This window comes from Hordeum vulgare, chromosome 3H (assembly GCF_904849725.1).
Source record: "Hordeum vulgare subsp. vulgare chromosome 3H, MorexV3_pseudomolecules_assembly, whole genome shotgun sequence".
Taxonomy (NCBI): Eukaryota; Viridiplantae; Streptophyta; class Magnoliopsida; order Poales; family Poaceae; genus Hordeum; species Hordeum vulgare.
In genome coordinates this window covers 579155851-579172753 of record NC_058520.1, presented here as the reverse complement: position 1 = coordinate 579172753, position 16903 = coordinate 579155851, and the positions used below count along the sequence as shown (strand labels likewise).

Sequence of the window (16903 nt, the reverse complement as noted above, 5' to 3'; positions counted from 1 at the left end):
GGAGAGGTGTCTCGGTCATGTCTGCCTGTATCCCGAGCCCGTAGGGTCTACACACTTAAGGTTCGATGACGCTAGGGTTATAGGGAATTGTTACACGAGGTTATGGAAAGTTGTTCGGAGTCCCGGATGAGATCCCGGACATCACGAGGAGCTCCGGAATGGTCCGGAGGTAAAGATTGATATATAGGACGGATGGTTTTGGACTCCGGAAGTGTTTCGGGCGTCGCCGGTAATGTACCGGGACCACCGGGAGTGGCCACGGGGGTCCACCGGAAGGGGGCCACCACCCCGGGAGGCTAGATGGGCCAAGTGCGGGAGGGAACCAGCCCCTAGGTGGGCTGGTGCGCCCCCCACACTCAACCCATGGCGCAAGAAGAGGGGAGAGGGGGGGGGACCCTAGCGCAGGTGGGCCTAAGGCCGACCAGAAGGGTGCGCCACCCCTCCCCCCCTCCTGGCCGCCGCACCTCCTCCCCATCTAGGGCTGCTTCCCCTCCCAGGAGAGGGAAACCCTCAAGGGGGCGCAACCCCTCCCTCCCCCTATATATAGTGGGCACTTTGGGCTGTTGGAGACACCAATCTTCCTCTCCCTCGGCGCAACCCTGCTCTTCTTTCTCCTCCTCTCTGCCGGTGCTTGGCGAAGCCTTGTCGGGAGACCTCGTCTCTCCATCGACACCACGCCGTCGTGCTGCCGGAGATCTTCCCCAACCTCTCCCTCCTCCTTGCTGGATCAAGGTGCGGGAGACGTCAACGGGCTGCACGTGTGTTGACCGCGGAGGTGCCGTGGTTTGGCACTAGATCGGAATCAGACCGCGATCTGAATCGCCGCGAGTACGACTCCATCAACCGCGTTCTAGCAACGCTTCCACTTAGCGATCTTCAAAGGTATAAAGATGCACTCACCCCTCTCTCGTTGCTGGTCTCTCTATAGGAAGATCTGAATATGTGTAGGAATTTTTTTGAATTTATGCTACGTTACCCAACATGAACTAGTACAGTGCTTTCGAGCCTCCAGAGGCCAAGTGGCTAGGCGTGTTGCTCTGGGGTTCCTAATGATATCCCCCCGAGATGACCCGGCATAGCCGACCCTTAAAAAAGCATCTGTTGCGAATATCCTTTTTAACGGGGTCTGACTCTATACGCGCCCTCGCTGGTCCGCAAAACCGTTTTCCCGCGAATTGTAAACGAGTTTTGCGGGTCAGCTTTATATGGCATATGCTAGAGATGCTCTTAACTCATGACCTATATAAACATCAGCTTGTGTTGGCAAAATGAAAAAAATGATCTAATGGTGAAATAAATATATAGAATGAATTGTTCGCGAAACTATTGCCGGGGAACGTTTCATGGGAACAAAAAATTTCCTACGCGCACAAAGACCTATCATGGTGATGATCATCTACAAAAGGGAGATCGGATCTACATACCCTTGTAGATCGCTAAGCAGGAAGCGTTAAGAAACACGGTTGATGTAGTGGAACGTCTTCGTGATTCAAATCACCGCCGTCCCACGATCCGTCCCGATCTAGTACCGAACGGAGGGCACCTCTGCGTTCATCACACGTACAACTCGATGATGATCTCTGCCTTCTTGATCCAGCATGAGAGACGGGGAAGTAGATGAGTTCTCCGACAACGTGATGGCGCGCCGATGGTGGTGGTGATCTATTCCTGCACGGCTTCACCTAAGCAGCGCATAAATCCGATCTGGAGGAAGAACTACGAATTAGAGGAGAGGGTTGCACGTGGCTGAAATTATGTCTCAAAAACCCTAAAACCTCTAGTATGTATGGGAGGACGGAGGAGGTAGCCTTTCCCACCAAGGGAAACCCCTTGGGGTCGGCCAAACCAAAGGAGGGAGGAGTCCTCCTCCAATCCCACTTGGATTAGGACTCCTTCCCAAATTGTCCACCTCTTTTGGATTTTCCACCTTTTTCCACTTGTGCTTTCTTTGCTTGACTAGACAGCCCACTAAGAGCTATAGCGCCACTATGAAGTCCACGTGGCCCTCTTGGGGAGTGGTGGGCCCACCTGGTGGTCCCCGGTACCCATTTGTCACTCCTGGTATGTTGCCGGCAATGCCCGAAATCCTTCCGCAATCCAAATACCAACTTCCTATATATCAATCTTCGTTTTCGGACCATTCTGGAAATCCTCATGATGTCCGGGATCTCATCCGGGACTCCGAACAAAACTTCGGTCACCAGCACCTATAACTCAACTATACCGAAACGTCACCGAACCTAAAGTGTGCAGACCCTGCGGGTTCGAGAACTATGCAGCCATGACCCGAGACACTCTCGGTCAATATCCAATAGCGGGACCTGGATGTCCATATTGGATCGTACATATTCTACGAAGATCTTATTGGCTGAACCTCTATGTCAAGTATTCACATAATCTCGCATACCATTCCCTTTGTCCTTCGGTATGTTACTTGCCCGAGATTCGATCGTCGGTATCTCCATACCTATTTCAATCTCGTTACCGGCAAGTCTCTTTACTCGTTCCGTAATACAAGATCCCATGACTAACTCTTTAGTCACATTGCTTGCAAGGCTTATATGTGATGTTGTATTACCGAGTGGGCCCCGAGATACCTGTCTGTCACACGGAGTGAGAAATGCCAGTCTTGATCCATGCTAACTCAACGGACACCTTCGGAGATGCTTGTAGTGTACCTTTATAGTCACCCATGAACGTTGCGGCGTTTGATACACACAAGGAAGTCCTCCGACGTCAGTGAGTTACAAGATCTCATGGTCATAGGAATGAATATTGGACGTGCAGAAAACAATAGCAACAAAATGACACGATCATATGCTACGTTCATAGTTTGGGTCTTGTGTTGGCGAACGTTGCATGGGAAACAAAAATTTTGCGACGCACATGAAGACCTACCATGGTGATGCTCATCTACGAGAGGGAGATCGGATCCACATACCCTTGTAGATCGCTAAGCGGGAAGCTTTAAGAAACGCGGTTGATGTATTGGTACAGCTTCGTGATTCAAATCACCGTCGTCCCACGATCCGTTCTGATCTAGCGCCAAACGGACGGCACCTCCGCATTCAGCACACGTATAGCTCGATGACGATCTCCGTCTTCTTGATCCAGCAAGAGAGACAGGGAAGTAGATGAGTTCTCTGGCAGCGTGACGGCGCGTCGGTGATGGTGATGATCTATTCCTGCAGGGCTCCACCCGAGCTTCGTAGAAAACTGATCTAGAGGAAGATCTACGAAGTAGAGGTTTGAGTTGCACGTGGCAAAAGTTGTGTGTCAAAAACCCTAAAACCTCGAGTATATATAGGAGGGGGGGGAGGGGCTAGCCTTGGGGTCAAGGGCGTCGGCTGAGAGAGGAGAGGAGGACTCCAACTCCAATTCGGTTTGGTGAAGGAGGAGTCCTCCTCTTCCTTCCCACCTCCCTCTTTTTTTCTTTGGTTTTCTTTTTCCTAGCCGACATAGCCCACTTGGGCTGGCATCACCAGCCCACTAAGGGATTTTGCGCCACCCTTGGGCTATTAGGCTCACTCCCGGGTGGGTGGGCCCCTCCCGGTGAAAACCCGGAACCTATTCCTCACTCCCGGTACACTGCCGGTAATGCCCGAAATCTTTCCGGAGACCAAATGATACATCCTATATTTCAATCTTTGTTTTCGGACCATTCCGGAAACCCTCGTGACGTCCGTGATATCATCCAAGACTGCGAACAACCTTCGGTCACCAACACTTATAACTCAACTATACCGAAACATCACCGAACCTTAATTGTGTAGACCCTGCGGGTTCTAGAACTATGGAGACATGACGTGAGACATTCTCCGGCCAATATCCAATAGCGGGACTTGGATGTCCATATTGGATCCTACATTTTACGAAGATCTTATCGGTTGAACCCCTGTGCCAAGGATTCATATAATCCCGTATACCATTCCCTTTGTCCTTCGGTATGTTACTTGCCCGAGATTTGATCGTCCGTATCCCTATACCTATTTCAATCTCGTTACCGGCAAGTCTATTTACTCGTTCCGTAATACAAGATACCGTGGCTAACACTTTAGTCACATTGCTTGCAAGGCTTATATGTGATGTTGTATTACCGAGTGGGCCCCGAGATACCTCTCCGTGACACGGAGTGACAAATCCCAGCCTTGATCCATGCTAACTCAATGGACATCTTCGGAGATACCTATAGAGCACCTTTATAGTCACCCAGTAACGTTGCGACGTTTGATACACACAAGGTATTCCTCCGGTGTCAGTGAGTAACATGATCTTATGGTCACAGGAATGAATACTTGACACGTAGAAAACAATAGCAACAAAATGACACGATCATATGCTACGTTTATAATTTGGGTCTTGTCCATCACATCATTCTCCTAATGATGTGATCCAGTCATCAAGTGACAACACTTTCATATGTTCAGAAAACCTTAACCATCCTTGATCGACTGGCTAGTCAACTAGAGGCTTACTATGGACATTGTTTTGTCTATATATCCACACATCTATCTATGCTTTCGTTCAATACAATTATAGCATGGATAATAAACGATTATCTTGAAACAGGAAATATAATAATAACTTTTTTATCATTGCCTCTAGGGCATACTTCCAACAGTTCGCACTTGCACTAGAGTCAATAATCTAGTCTCACATCGCTATGCGATTTACATTGGAATGAATCTAACACCCATACAGTTCTAGTGTTGATCATGCTTCGCTCGTGGAAGAGGTTTAGTCAGTGGATCTGCAACATTCAGATCCGTGTGCACTTTGCAAATATTTACGTCCTCTCCTTCGACATAGTCGTGGATGAGGTTGAAGCGTCGTTTGATGTGCCTGGTCTTCTTTTGAAACCTTGTTCGTTTGCTAGAGCAATGGCACCAGTGTTGTCACAGAACAGAGTTATTGGATTTAGTGAACTTAGCAAAACTCCAAGATCCGTCATGAACTACTTCATCGAGACACCCTCCTTAGCTGCCTCTGAGGCACTGCTACTGTGACAACAGACCTTCCCTGACAACAGCGCTAGGAATCATGCTGTTATGGGCTACGCCTATAGGGACTTCCTTGGCAAATATGCAAAGGATTTCCCCGCGGCCTTGGAGCCTTGCGTTGGTGTTCCCTTGAAGAGGAAAGGGTGATGTAGCACAGCGGCGGTAAGTATTTCCCTCAGTTTGAGCACCAAGGTATCAATCCAGTGGGAGGATTGCGTCAAGTCACAAGCAGAATTTTGGATTTCGTTTTGCATTTTTTTCCGGTCCTGGGCGAAATAGACGAATTTCGGAATTTCGGATTTTTTTCGGAAAAAACCGGACGAAAAGTCAAATCCAAAAATTGAAAACTGGGACGAAAACTGGACGAAAATTGAACGAAAAACGTCCGAAATTTGACATAATTTTTGAAATTTTGTGGAACAATGACATATCACAGAAACATACTTAATTGAAGGCAAACTATAGCAATCCAGAATTCAATCTAGATTGACGAATCAGGAGTAAAGATTATAGTCTACCAATCATAACTTAGGTTCTACATCCAGGCCAATCCGTAGCATAGTTTAACTACATCCAAGATCATAGCAAAAGAACATCCATCCAAATGAATTGTCCACAACTAGTCCTGGACAACATTTCATGCATCCCACAAAATAACATTCAGAGTTCTCATACACCACAAAATGCAACCAGAAGCTTCCTTCTTCCATTCTTGTGTCATTTCTTCACTGCACAGCAACCTTGCGACCACATACGATGCTCCAAATGCTTCTACAAATGCCAAAATGATGGTGTATTAAGTCAATCAATATTACAAGGTAAAGTGGGCTGATGCAATCATTTGGCAATTTATGAAGCTATGAATTATTTGGATTAATTTCCACTACAATGACATTCCTCGTGGTTGTACGAATGCTAGAATCAGCAATCTGTAGGTAAACTTGCAACGCCTAACCAAATATAATACTAGTAACTTTGAAAAAAAAACAAACTTGCTAGCATTCCTAACCAGGTCCAATGAACTTAGAACTGTGTCAGCAAAAAGAAACAGTTAGCACGCCCCATGCAACTTTCAGCAAACAAAAACCTTGCCAGAAATGTTTGGGCATTACCGAAATGCGAGGATTACTACAATACTGAAACAGCTTACCTATGAACTTACCTATGAACTTACCTGTCAATTGTAAAGGCTCGTCAAGTCCTTCAGCTTCGTGCTTTGCTTTCCTCGTCGAGACCTACGGCAGTTCAGCAAACCTCCATCATTTCTTTCCTCAACCTCGTTTCCATCTTGGCTTGGTTGATCTTTTTCAACTCGGGTAGTTGAATCTTCTCCATCAGCTTCACTTGCGCTATCATCTCCGCATTCATCCTCATCATCAATGTCTATGTACTCATCTTCTTCTTCATCATCATCACAATCAATGTAGTCATCCTCATCTTCTTCCAATACTCTCTTCCTTTTCGTTCCATTGCCCTTCCTTCCAAGATGAGAGGATTTCTTGCTTGAGTTAAGGCGACGTATTTCCTCGAACACGGCGCTAGCAGCATCAGATCCATCCAAGATTACATGTTCCTCATCCTCATTCAACCACTCCATCATTGGATTAGCCTCATCAAACATGGTTGTATTCATCATCATTGCACATGGATCAACCTCCTTATATTTATCATTCTCTCTCACCCGGTCCTTGTCTTCTTCAGCACGTATCTTCAAAGGTGTGAAAACAAAATCAGTAAATAACAGCAACGTAAACAACAATGTTTTCTAAGAAAATGGAGGATCATGGTCTCAACACACAAGAGAATTTTATACCTTCAAGTTGTGGCGAACGGATACAAACTTGTGCAGCTTGCCATATAATAGACGATTCCTTTGTTTCGTGTGGACCAAGGCCCAAGCGCTCCAGTTCCTTTCACATCCACTTGACGACACACATTGGGAAACAATTCTCAAGGCATACTTCTGCAGATTGGGAACGTCCCCTCCAAACTGAAACCACCACTCGGCTACCACCAAAAAACAATGAGATTAACGAGTTGCAAATTGGAGGAAAGTGCGACTAAGGATCTGCAAGCATTGTAACTTACTTGGTGACATTTTTTCTGCTGAAATGTGTGCGACCCGTTGACCAAACCTTCCACGACGTTCCCTAAAAGCGCTGATTTCATAAATGGCCAAAGCAGCACTATCAGGGTCAGCTATCTTCTCTATCGCAACTGTTAGTGCAGAAGCGAATTCCGGAATATTGCTCAGATTGACCACATAATGTGTGTTTGGATCAAGGACAGCAGCTGCATAAGAAAATAACAGAGGTTATAAACCATGAGAAAAAAGCAAGGTAAACATTTATTTTAGTAGTTTATCACTACCTGCAACCATTAGAGTATCCTTTTCCATGGCCTCAATCCTATGGGACACCTTGCTCATGACTCTACGAAGCATTTCTGACCCACCACCAAGACGAGATTCCAAAGTTTGTACAGCTGTCATCATGCTCTTCTTGAAGCCAGACAAGGTGCATTGCTTTTGAGTATCAGCGTACCTAAGGGCTTTATAAAGTGGCTCTAACAGATTAAGAACCCACTCCAAGGCAGCCCACCACATATTACTAGATAGTAATGCCTCGGAAAACACATAATCAGCATCCTTCCTCCAAATACTTTTCTTCCAATCATCAGATACCATCCATTTCCTAAACTGATCCTTCTTTTCATGATAACTCTCAAGGAACAAGAACACCGTACCAAACCGAGTGGCATTGGGTTTTATCAGTTCACCGCCAACATTCTTTTTCATGCTATCATGCAGGTTATTGTGATTATGAAAAAACCTACAGATTTGCTTGGCACTTTTAACTATCACATCAACTTCCGGAAACTTAGCAATATCTTTAAGCATGAGGTTGATTGTATGGGCAGCACATGGTTGCCAAACAATATGGTTGTACTCCGGTTGTTCTACAAGAGTTTTACAAATTTTTTTATAATTTGAACCATTGTCGGTTATAATTTGAACCACATTCTCATGTCCTATCTCATCAACAACAACCTTTTTAATCTGTCTATAGATAAATTCTGCAAAATTTTACCACAAAAGTATAAGTAACCATATTTAACAAGTAAAGAACGTATAAACATAAGCAACAGTAATTAACAAGTACAAAAACAGAAAATGATGAGCAACCAGAATCAACAAGTAAAATTACAGAAAAGCACAAGTAGACATAATTAACAAGTAGAAAACAGAAAATCATAAGTAGACATAATTAACAAGAAAAAGAAAGCATAAGTAACTAGATTACCATAGTTAACAAGTGAAAAACACTATGCAAGAGAACGAAATAAACAATTTTCATTTCAATAGAAAACTAACCAGAATTTTGAGTTTGACCAGAAGCATCAATGGATTTATGGAAAAACATTTTTTCATTGCAATACACCATGAAGTTGATAACACTCATGCCAGTAGGCCCAGTCCATGAGTGACACATCACGGTAACACCAAAGTTCTTCCAATCTTGTTTGAAAATCTTCAGCCACTCCACAGCTTCATCATAGTTCTTGTCTAGATATATCCCATCAATCTCCTTGGCAGTTGGGAGAGGAATTGGGCCAAGCTTTTGAGTGATCTTCATTGCTGCCCGAAAGTATGGACAGTCAGCTTTCAGACCAGCAATATCATTTGCGTGAAAAAAATTTGCCCAAGATTGGCCGAGTACATCTCTTGACTCAAGATCGAAAGAGGTGGTAATCTTGGGCTGCATTGATACTTTGTTGCTCGATAACTCCTTGTTGAAGAAGGTTGCGATGCTACTTTTCCCAACAGAGACGCGGACACCACTACCACTCCCACGCCTCCTCTCAACTGCACGAGAGACATTCTTGTCGCTAAGTGACTCCCGAATTGCCATCTGAAGTTCAGCATCATCATCATCGTCAATGTTTATCACCCCTTCCCTATGATACAACCCATCCATTATCTCACGCTCCAATCTAAGCTTATCAGTTGCCTTCTTCCTCTTTTTGTTCCTTGTCTCATACACGGCATTCTTCATTAAATCTTTCACATTTCTTGGAACATTTGGGCACTCTCTCACTTCACCTACTACATGGCCAAGATGCTCTTTAAAGCGAGTTGCACCTCCTCCTCTCTTCCTTAGGTTGCAATACTGACAATGAAATCCTCCCTCAAATTTAGAACCATGGTTCCACACACGATTTATGTCTTTGTTCACAAGTCCTACATTTCAAAATATAAGCACCATGTCAACAATGAACACTATACGAAACTTGTTTTTATCGGATTCAGCAAAACAAGTTTCCAAAATTAACGCATGTTGTTCTACATATCTAAATAGGACAGAGTAGCTCACCTTGCAAATCATGGCGTGCTGTCTTGCCACTCGGCTGCCCGTGGTCGCCGCGGATGGTGCTGTTCCAGTGCTGCAGACTCGACCTGATGCGGTCCACAGAGCCGCGGCCGTCGCCAAGGTCACCGCGCGAACGTGCACTGTCGAGGTCGCGGCAGTCGCCCAGGTTGCCTCGCGCACGTGCGCCGTCCAGGTCGCGTCCGTCGAACAGGTTGCCGCGCGCACGGGGGTCGTCGAGGTCGCGGCCGTCGCCGTCGCACAGGTCGCCGCGCGCACGGGCGCTGTCAAGGTCGCGCCTGTCGCCCCGCTCACCGCGTGCACGGGCGCCGTCGAGGTCGCGCCTGTCGCCCCGCTCACCGCGCGCACGGGCGCTCTCGAGGTCGCGCCGGTCGCCCAAGCCCAGGTCGCCGCCGTCGCACAGGTCCATCGGAAGGAGAAGGAGGAGGGGTGACGAGTGGCGACTGTCGAAGACGACGCTGGCCGCGGCAGTGGCGCGCCGGCCGGCCTCGAGCTTCACGTATTGCCTGCAGCCGCCACACACACGCAGCTAGAGAGGAAAACAAAAAATTAGGGTTAGGGTTGGCTGAGTTCACGTATTTATACAACAAGGTAGGATATGTGGGCTATTTTGGGTGGTGGGCTGGGCTGGCAATTTCAAAAAAGGCCGAAATTATTTGACCGGATCGCACTAAATCCGGGCCCAGACGAGATTGACGAATTTCGGTCATTTTCCGTTTTTTCCGGACGAAATCCAAAACTGTGGTCACAAGTACCTGCACAAACACAAAGAGCTTGCACCCAGCGCTATGAAGGGGTTGTCAATCCCTTATAGATTGTTTGCAAAGTGAGAACTGAAAGCAAAAAGGAAACAAAGCAAAGTAAAAGTGAAAGTGGAGACGATAGTTGTGAATAGACCCAGGGGCTGTAGTGTTCACTAGTGGCTTCTCTCATGAAAGCAAGTAGATGGTGGGTGAACGAATTACTGTCGAGCAATTGATAGAACCGCACAAAGTCGTGACGTTATCTATGGCAATGATTATATCTATAGGCATCACGTACAAAACAAGTAGACCGATACTTTCTGCATCTACTACTATTACTCCACACGTCGACCACTATCCAGCATGCATCTAGTGTATTAAGTCCAAAAGAATAGAGTAACGCCTTAAGCAAGATGACATGATGTAGATGAACAATCTCAAATCTATGATGAAAGCCCATCTTGTTACCCTTGATGGCAACAACACGATGCGTGCCTTGCTGCCCCTTCTGTCACTAGAAAAGGTCACCACATGGTATGAACTCAAACCAAGCACTTCTCCCATTGCAAGAATCATAGATCTAGTTGGCCAAACAAAACCCAAGACTCGGAGAGACTTACAAGGATATCAAATCATGCATATAAGAAATAAGGAAAGACTCAAATATAGTTCATAGATAATCTGATCACGAATCCACAATTCATCGGATCTCGACAAACACACCGCCAAAGAGGATTACATCGGATAGATCTCCATGAAGATCATGGAGAAATTTGTATTGAAGATCCAAGCGAGAGAAGAAGCCATCTAGCTACTAACTACAGACCCGTAGGTCTGAAGTGGACTACTCAAGAGTCATTGGAGAGGCGATGATGTTGATGTAGAAGCCCTCCAACTCCAAAGTCCCCTCCGGCAGGACACCGGGAAGGGTCTCCAGATGAGATCTCACGGAAACGGAAGCTTGCGGCGACGGAAAAGCGTTTTCTTGGATGCCCTAATTTTTTCTGCGATTTTAGGGAATTTATAGGCCAAAGAGCTAGGGCAGGGGAGCGCCAAGGAGGCCACAAGCCTGGTTGCCGCGGGCCCCCTGGCCGCGGCAACAGGGCTTGTGGGCTCCCTGTGGGCCCCCTGCCTTGTCCCTCAAGCCTCCCGATCTTCTTTTGTTCTGGAAAAATTTATTTCGGGGATTTTATTCCGTTTGGACTCCGTTCCAAAATCAGATCTGAAAAGAGTCAAAAACATAGAAAAAACAGGAACTGACACTTGGCACTAAATTAATAAGTTAGTCCCAAAAAAGATATAAAAGGTATATAAAACATCCAAAGTTGAGAAGATAATAGCGTGAAACCATCAAAAGTTATAGATACGTTTGAGACGTATCAAGCATCCCCAAGCTTAACTCCTGCTCGTCCTCGAGTAGGGAAGTGATAATGAATGAATTTTTTATGCTTTCATGCTACCTAGCATAGATGTCCTTTGTAACTCTTCTTATGTGACGTGAATGTTCAGATCCATTATATTGAAAACTATAGTTTGCTATTGACGTGGAGACAATAATAATTCAAGCAAACTAGCAAGGTAATCATGAACTTTCAAAATGACTAGGCCAAAAGAAAGTTATCCCTACAAAATCATATAGTCTGGCTATGCTCTATCATCCTTGCACAACGAATTTAAATCATGCACAACTTTGGTATTGGCCAAGTAATTGTTTTCACACCTTTACTTTCTCAAACCTTTTCAACTCTCATGCAATACATGAGCGTGAGCCATGGTTTTAGCACTATAAGTGGTGTGGAGTGTGGTGGAGGTTGCAAGACAAACAAGGAGAAGATGGTCACATTGACTAGGCATATCAATGAGCTATGCGGATGCTCATCAATAGATATCAACGTGAATAAGTAGGGATTGCCATACAAATGATGCACTAGACCTAAGAGTATGTGAAAGCTCTTAAGGAAAACTAGTGGGTGTGCATCCAACTTGCTTGCTCACGAAGATCTAAGGCAATTTTGAGGAAGCCTATCATTGGAATATACAAGCCAAGTTATATAATGAAAATTTCCCACTAGCTATATGGTGGTGAAAAAACGAGAGACTCTCAATCATGAAGATCATGGTGCATAATATGCACAAGTGTGGAAAGGGGGTAGTAGCATTGTCCCTTCTCTCTTTTTCTCTCATTTTTGGTGGTTTCTTTGGCCTCTTTTTTTTATTTTATATATATATATATATATATATATATATATATATATTTATTTATTATGGTGGGCATCTTTGGCCTCTTTTATTTCCTCACATGGGACAATGCTCCATCAATGTTGATCATCACAGGTACAACTCAAAACTTAGAGCAATGATAACTCTATATAGAATGCCTTCGGTAGTGTACCGTGACAATGATCTAGCATGGCATAGACATCAGTGGAAACATCATGCTAGCTATCTTACGATCATGCAATGGAAATGTAGAAGTGGTGGCACATGTCATGGTGGTAGTCGTATGGCAATATATCTCAGAATAGCTTCAAAAAAGCCATAGTAGGTAGGTATGGTGGCTGTTTTGAGGGAGGCTATATGGGTGGTTTTGTGCACCGGCGGAAGTTGCACGACACTAAAGAAGATAGTGATAGTGGATGGTGAAAGCGCATCTAAACCATGGACTCAACATTAGTCATGAAGAACTCATATACTTGTTGCAGAAGTTTTCGTAGTAATCGAAACAAAGCATTCAACGCATACTCCTATGGGAAGGATTGGTAGGTATAAACCATCGCGCGATCCCGACCGCCACACAAAGGATGACAATCAATAGACTAATCATGGTCAGACTTCATCACATAGCGGTTCACCATACATGCGTGCTACGGGAATCACTAACTTCAACACAAGTATTTCAAGATCCAAAACACCTTACTAGTATAACTTCAATATTACCACAACCACAACTCAAAACTAATTGAGATGAATCAAACTTCTCCAACTACTCAAAGCACATGAAGGTGGAAGTTTTCATATCCCTTTGGATAACTGCCCCTTTTGAGACTACTATCATAGCATAGATCAACTACCAAGCCACGCGCTTCCGTGCTCTAAAAGATATAAGTCAAGCACACAGAGCAAAATCAACTAGCTCAAAAGATATAAGTGAAACACATGTGAGGTGAATTGTCTAACCAAAAGATATAAGTGAAGCTCGACAAAATCACGGTGAGTGCATGTCTCTCTCTCTAGGTGTGCAGCAAGGATGATTTTGACACACGAAAAATAAAAGAATCCAACGATACAAGGCGCTCCAATCAAAACACATAACATGTGGTGAATTAAAATATAGGCCCAAGTAACGTTACCGATGGATTGGAGACGAAAGAGGGGATGCCTTCCCGGGGCATCCCCAAGCTTAGGCTTTTAAGGCATCCTTGAATCAACTTGGGGTGCCTTGGGCATCCCCAAGCTTGAGCTCTTGCCACTCTTTATCTCTTTGTCCATAAGAACTTCACCCAAAACTTGAAAACCTCACAACACGAAACTTAAACAGAAACTCGTGATAACATTAGTATAAGAAAGCAAACCACCACTTCCTTAGGTACTATAGCAAACTTAAATTCTACTTATGTTGATGTTGGGTTACTGTATTTTCAATCTTCCATGGCTAGTAGCCCCCTATACTATCCATAGTTTCATCAAAATAAGCAACCAACTCAACAAAAATAGAATCTGTTAATAGCAGACCAGTCTGTAGCAATCTGTATACTTCGTATACTTATGGTACTTCAAAAATTCTGAACAATTACGACAGTCTGAAGAATTATTGTAGAAATCAGCAGCAAAAAGAATCAACTCGAAATCTCGTACAAAACAAACATGAAAATTCTTTTCGTGAGAAGAAAGTTTCTGTCTTTTCCAGCATGACCAAACGATCATCCTCAAGACTAATCATAACGGTTTTGCTTGGCACAAACGCAAAAAGAAACACAAAAAACACAATCATAACAGAATACGGAAGTGTGGAAAACAAAAAATAGAAAGAAAAATGATAGATTCGTTGGGTTGCCTCCCAACAAGCGCTATTGTTTAACGTCCTTAGCTAGGCAAAAGGTGACGGAATCACGTATAGTCATCTTTGGTGCTCAGACCATAAGTAGCCCTCATCATAGATTCATAAGGCAATCTTATTTTTTTTCTAGGAAAGTGCTCCATGCCCTTCTTTAGGGGAAATTGAAATCTAATATTGCCTTCCTTCATATCGATGATAGCACCAATAGTCCTTAGGAAAGGTCTACCAAGAATAATGGGACATGAAGGATTGCAATCTATGTCAAATACAATGAAATCCATGGGTACATAGTTCTTATTTGCAACAATAAGAACATCGATCCTTCCCATGGGTTTCTTGACAATAGAATACTCAAGATGCAAATTAAGAGAACACTCTTCAATCTCATGAAAACCAAGAATATCACATAAACACTTTGGAATCGCGGAAACACTAGCACCCAAATCACACAAAGCATTGCATTCATAGTTTTTGATCTTGACTTTCATAGTAGGTTCCCACTCATCATGAAGTTTTCTAGGTATAGAGACTTCTAATTCGAGCTTCTCTTCAAGAGATTTCATCATAGCATCTACGATATGTGTTGTAAAGGCTTTGCTTTGGCTATAAGCATGTGGAGAGTTTGCAATGGATTGCATCAAGGAAATGCATTCAAAAAAGGAGCAACTATCATAATTTAATTCCTTGAAATCCAAAGTGGGAGTTTCATTACTACCCAAATTTTTGATTTCTTCTACTCCACTCTCCACACCTTTATCATCAAGATAGGTGGACTCCGAATCATTGGGGTGTTTTTCAACCAAAGTGGATTCATATCCAGCCCCTTCATCAATAGGTTTGACATGCCAAAACAAAGATTCAAGAGGAGTCACACCAAGCACTTTAAGATCTTCGTGATTTGCATCACTAGAATGCATCCTTTTAAACCATTCATGCCTAGCGCGAATTTGGGCGATTCTTTCTTTGCTCCCATTCATGGAGACACGCATAGCTTTTAATGTTTCATCCAAGTTGACCTTGGGAGGAGCACATCTAACTTTCAAAGCATCAATATCACAAGACATCCTATCAACGCTCTTAGCCAAACCGTCTGTTTTGAGTAGTTTTTCCTCTATGGACGCATTCAAAATCTTTTGAGAGTTGATGAACTCTTCGATATTACTCTCTAAATCAGAGGGTAATTTGTTTTTATTTCCATAAGTGTTGTTGTAGGAATTGCCATAATTGTTAGAGGAGTTACTAGGAAAAGGCCTAGGAACATAGTTTCCTCTAAAAGCATTGTTGTTGCCAAAATTGTTCCTACCAACAAAATTAACGTCCAAACTAGCGTTGCTACTCTCAATCAAGGAAGATAGTGGCATGCCATTAGGATCTAAAGGATCATTTCTACTAGCAACCAAATTCATCAACTCGTCCATCTTAGCACTAAGCGAGTTAATTTCTTCTATAACATGTATCTTTTTGCTAGCACGTGACCTTTCAGTGTGCCACTGAGAGTAGTTGGTCATGATATTGTCTAGGAGTTTTGTAGCGTCTCCCAACGTGATTTCCATGAATGTTCCACCTGAGGCGGAGTCTAAGATATTGCGAGAAGCAAAATGCAAACCAGCGTAAAAGATTTGTATAATCATCCACAAACTCAAGCCATGAGGAGGACAATTTCTAATCATTAACTTCATCCACTCCCAAGATTGTGCAACGTGTTCATGATCAAGTTGCTTGAAATTCATGATATCGTTACGTAGAGAGATAATCTTAGCCGGCGGAAAATACTTGGATATGTAAGCATCTTTGCACTTATCCCAAGAATCGATACTATTATTAGGCAAAGAAGAAAACCAAGTATTTGCGCGATCTCGCAACAAGAAAGGAAAAAGCTTCAACTTAATCACGTCATTATCCACATCTCTTTTCTTTTGCATATCGCAAAGTTCAATGAAGGTATTGAGATGGGATGCAACATCTTCACTAGGAAGGCCAGAGAATTGCTCTTTCATAACAAGATTCAGCAATGCTGCGTTGTTTTCATACGATTCCGCACTAGTGGCGGGAGCAATCGGAGTACTAATAAAATCATTATTATTGGTACTCGAGAAGTCGCAAAGTTTGGTGTTTTCAGCCATGATGACTTCAACAAACCAACAAGAGCACAAGCAAGCAAGAAAACTGGCAAAGGAAAACGGCAAAAGGCAAAAGAAAACGGGAAAGGAACACGGAAAAAAGGCAAATGAATACGGCAAGGGGAAAGGCAAATGAAAACGACAAATGTGAAGTGGGGGAGAGGAAAACGAGAGGCAACTGGCAAAAAAGGTAAATGCATGATATGAGTTTGTGACACCTACTTGGATAGATCTTGACTTGATCTCTCCTCCCCGGCAACGGTGCCAGAAATCCTTCTGCTACTGCGACAACAGACCTTCCCTGACAATGGCGCCACGAATCCTGCTGCTACGAGCTACGCCTATAGGGACTTCCTTGGCAAATATGCAAAGGATTTCCCCGCGACCTTGGAGCCTTGCGTTGGTGTTCCCTTGAACAGGAAAGGGTGATGTAGCACAGTGGCGGTAAGTACTTCCCTCAGTTTTGAGAACCAAGGTATCGATCCAGTGGGAGGATCGCGTCAAGTCACAAGTACGTGCACAAACACAAAGAGCTTGCACCCAACGCTATGAAGGGGTTGTCAATCCCTTATATATTGTTTGCAAAGTGAGAACT

The 16903-nt window shown here is 44.0% G+C and overlaps 1 protein-coding gene across 2 annotated transcripts; it reads right to left on the bottom strand.

Moving 5' to 3' along the window:
* Positions 1 to 5428: 5428 nt before the first annotated feature.
* Positions 5429 to 9885, bottom strand: LOC123445298. 2 transcript variants are annotated; one of them, XM_045122259.1, is made up of 7 exons: positions 9374 to 9885; positions 8374 to 9240; positions 7371 to 8075; positions 7089 to 7292; positions 6814 to 7007; positions 6163 to 6708; positions 5429 to 5771 (listed from the first exon to the last, which is right to left on the bottom strand). In XM_045122259.1, the coding sequence occupies exons 1-6, from the start codon at positions 9795 to 9797 to the stop codon at positions 6178 to 6180; spliced, it is 2925 nt and encodes a 974-aa protein (XP_044978194.1). In that variant the 5' UTR covers positions 9798 to 9885; the 3' UTR covers positions 5429 to 5771; positions 6163 to 6177. The 2 variants fall into 2 exon arrangements, with proteins under 2 accessions (XP_044978194.1, XP_044978193.1); XM_045122258.1 differs by having other exon boundaries at positions 6175 to 6708.
* Between the last annotated feature and the right edge of the window lie 7018 nt (positions 9886 to 16903).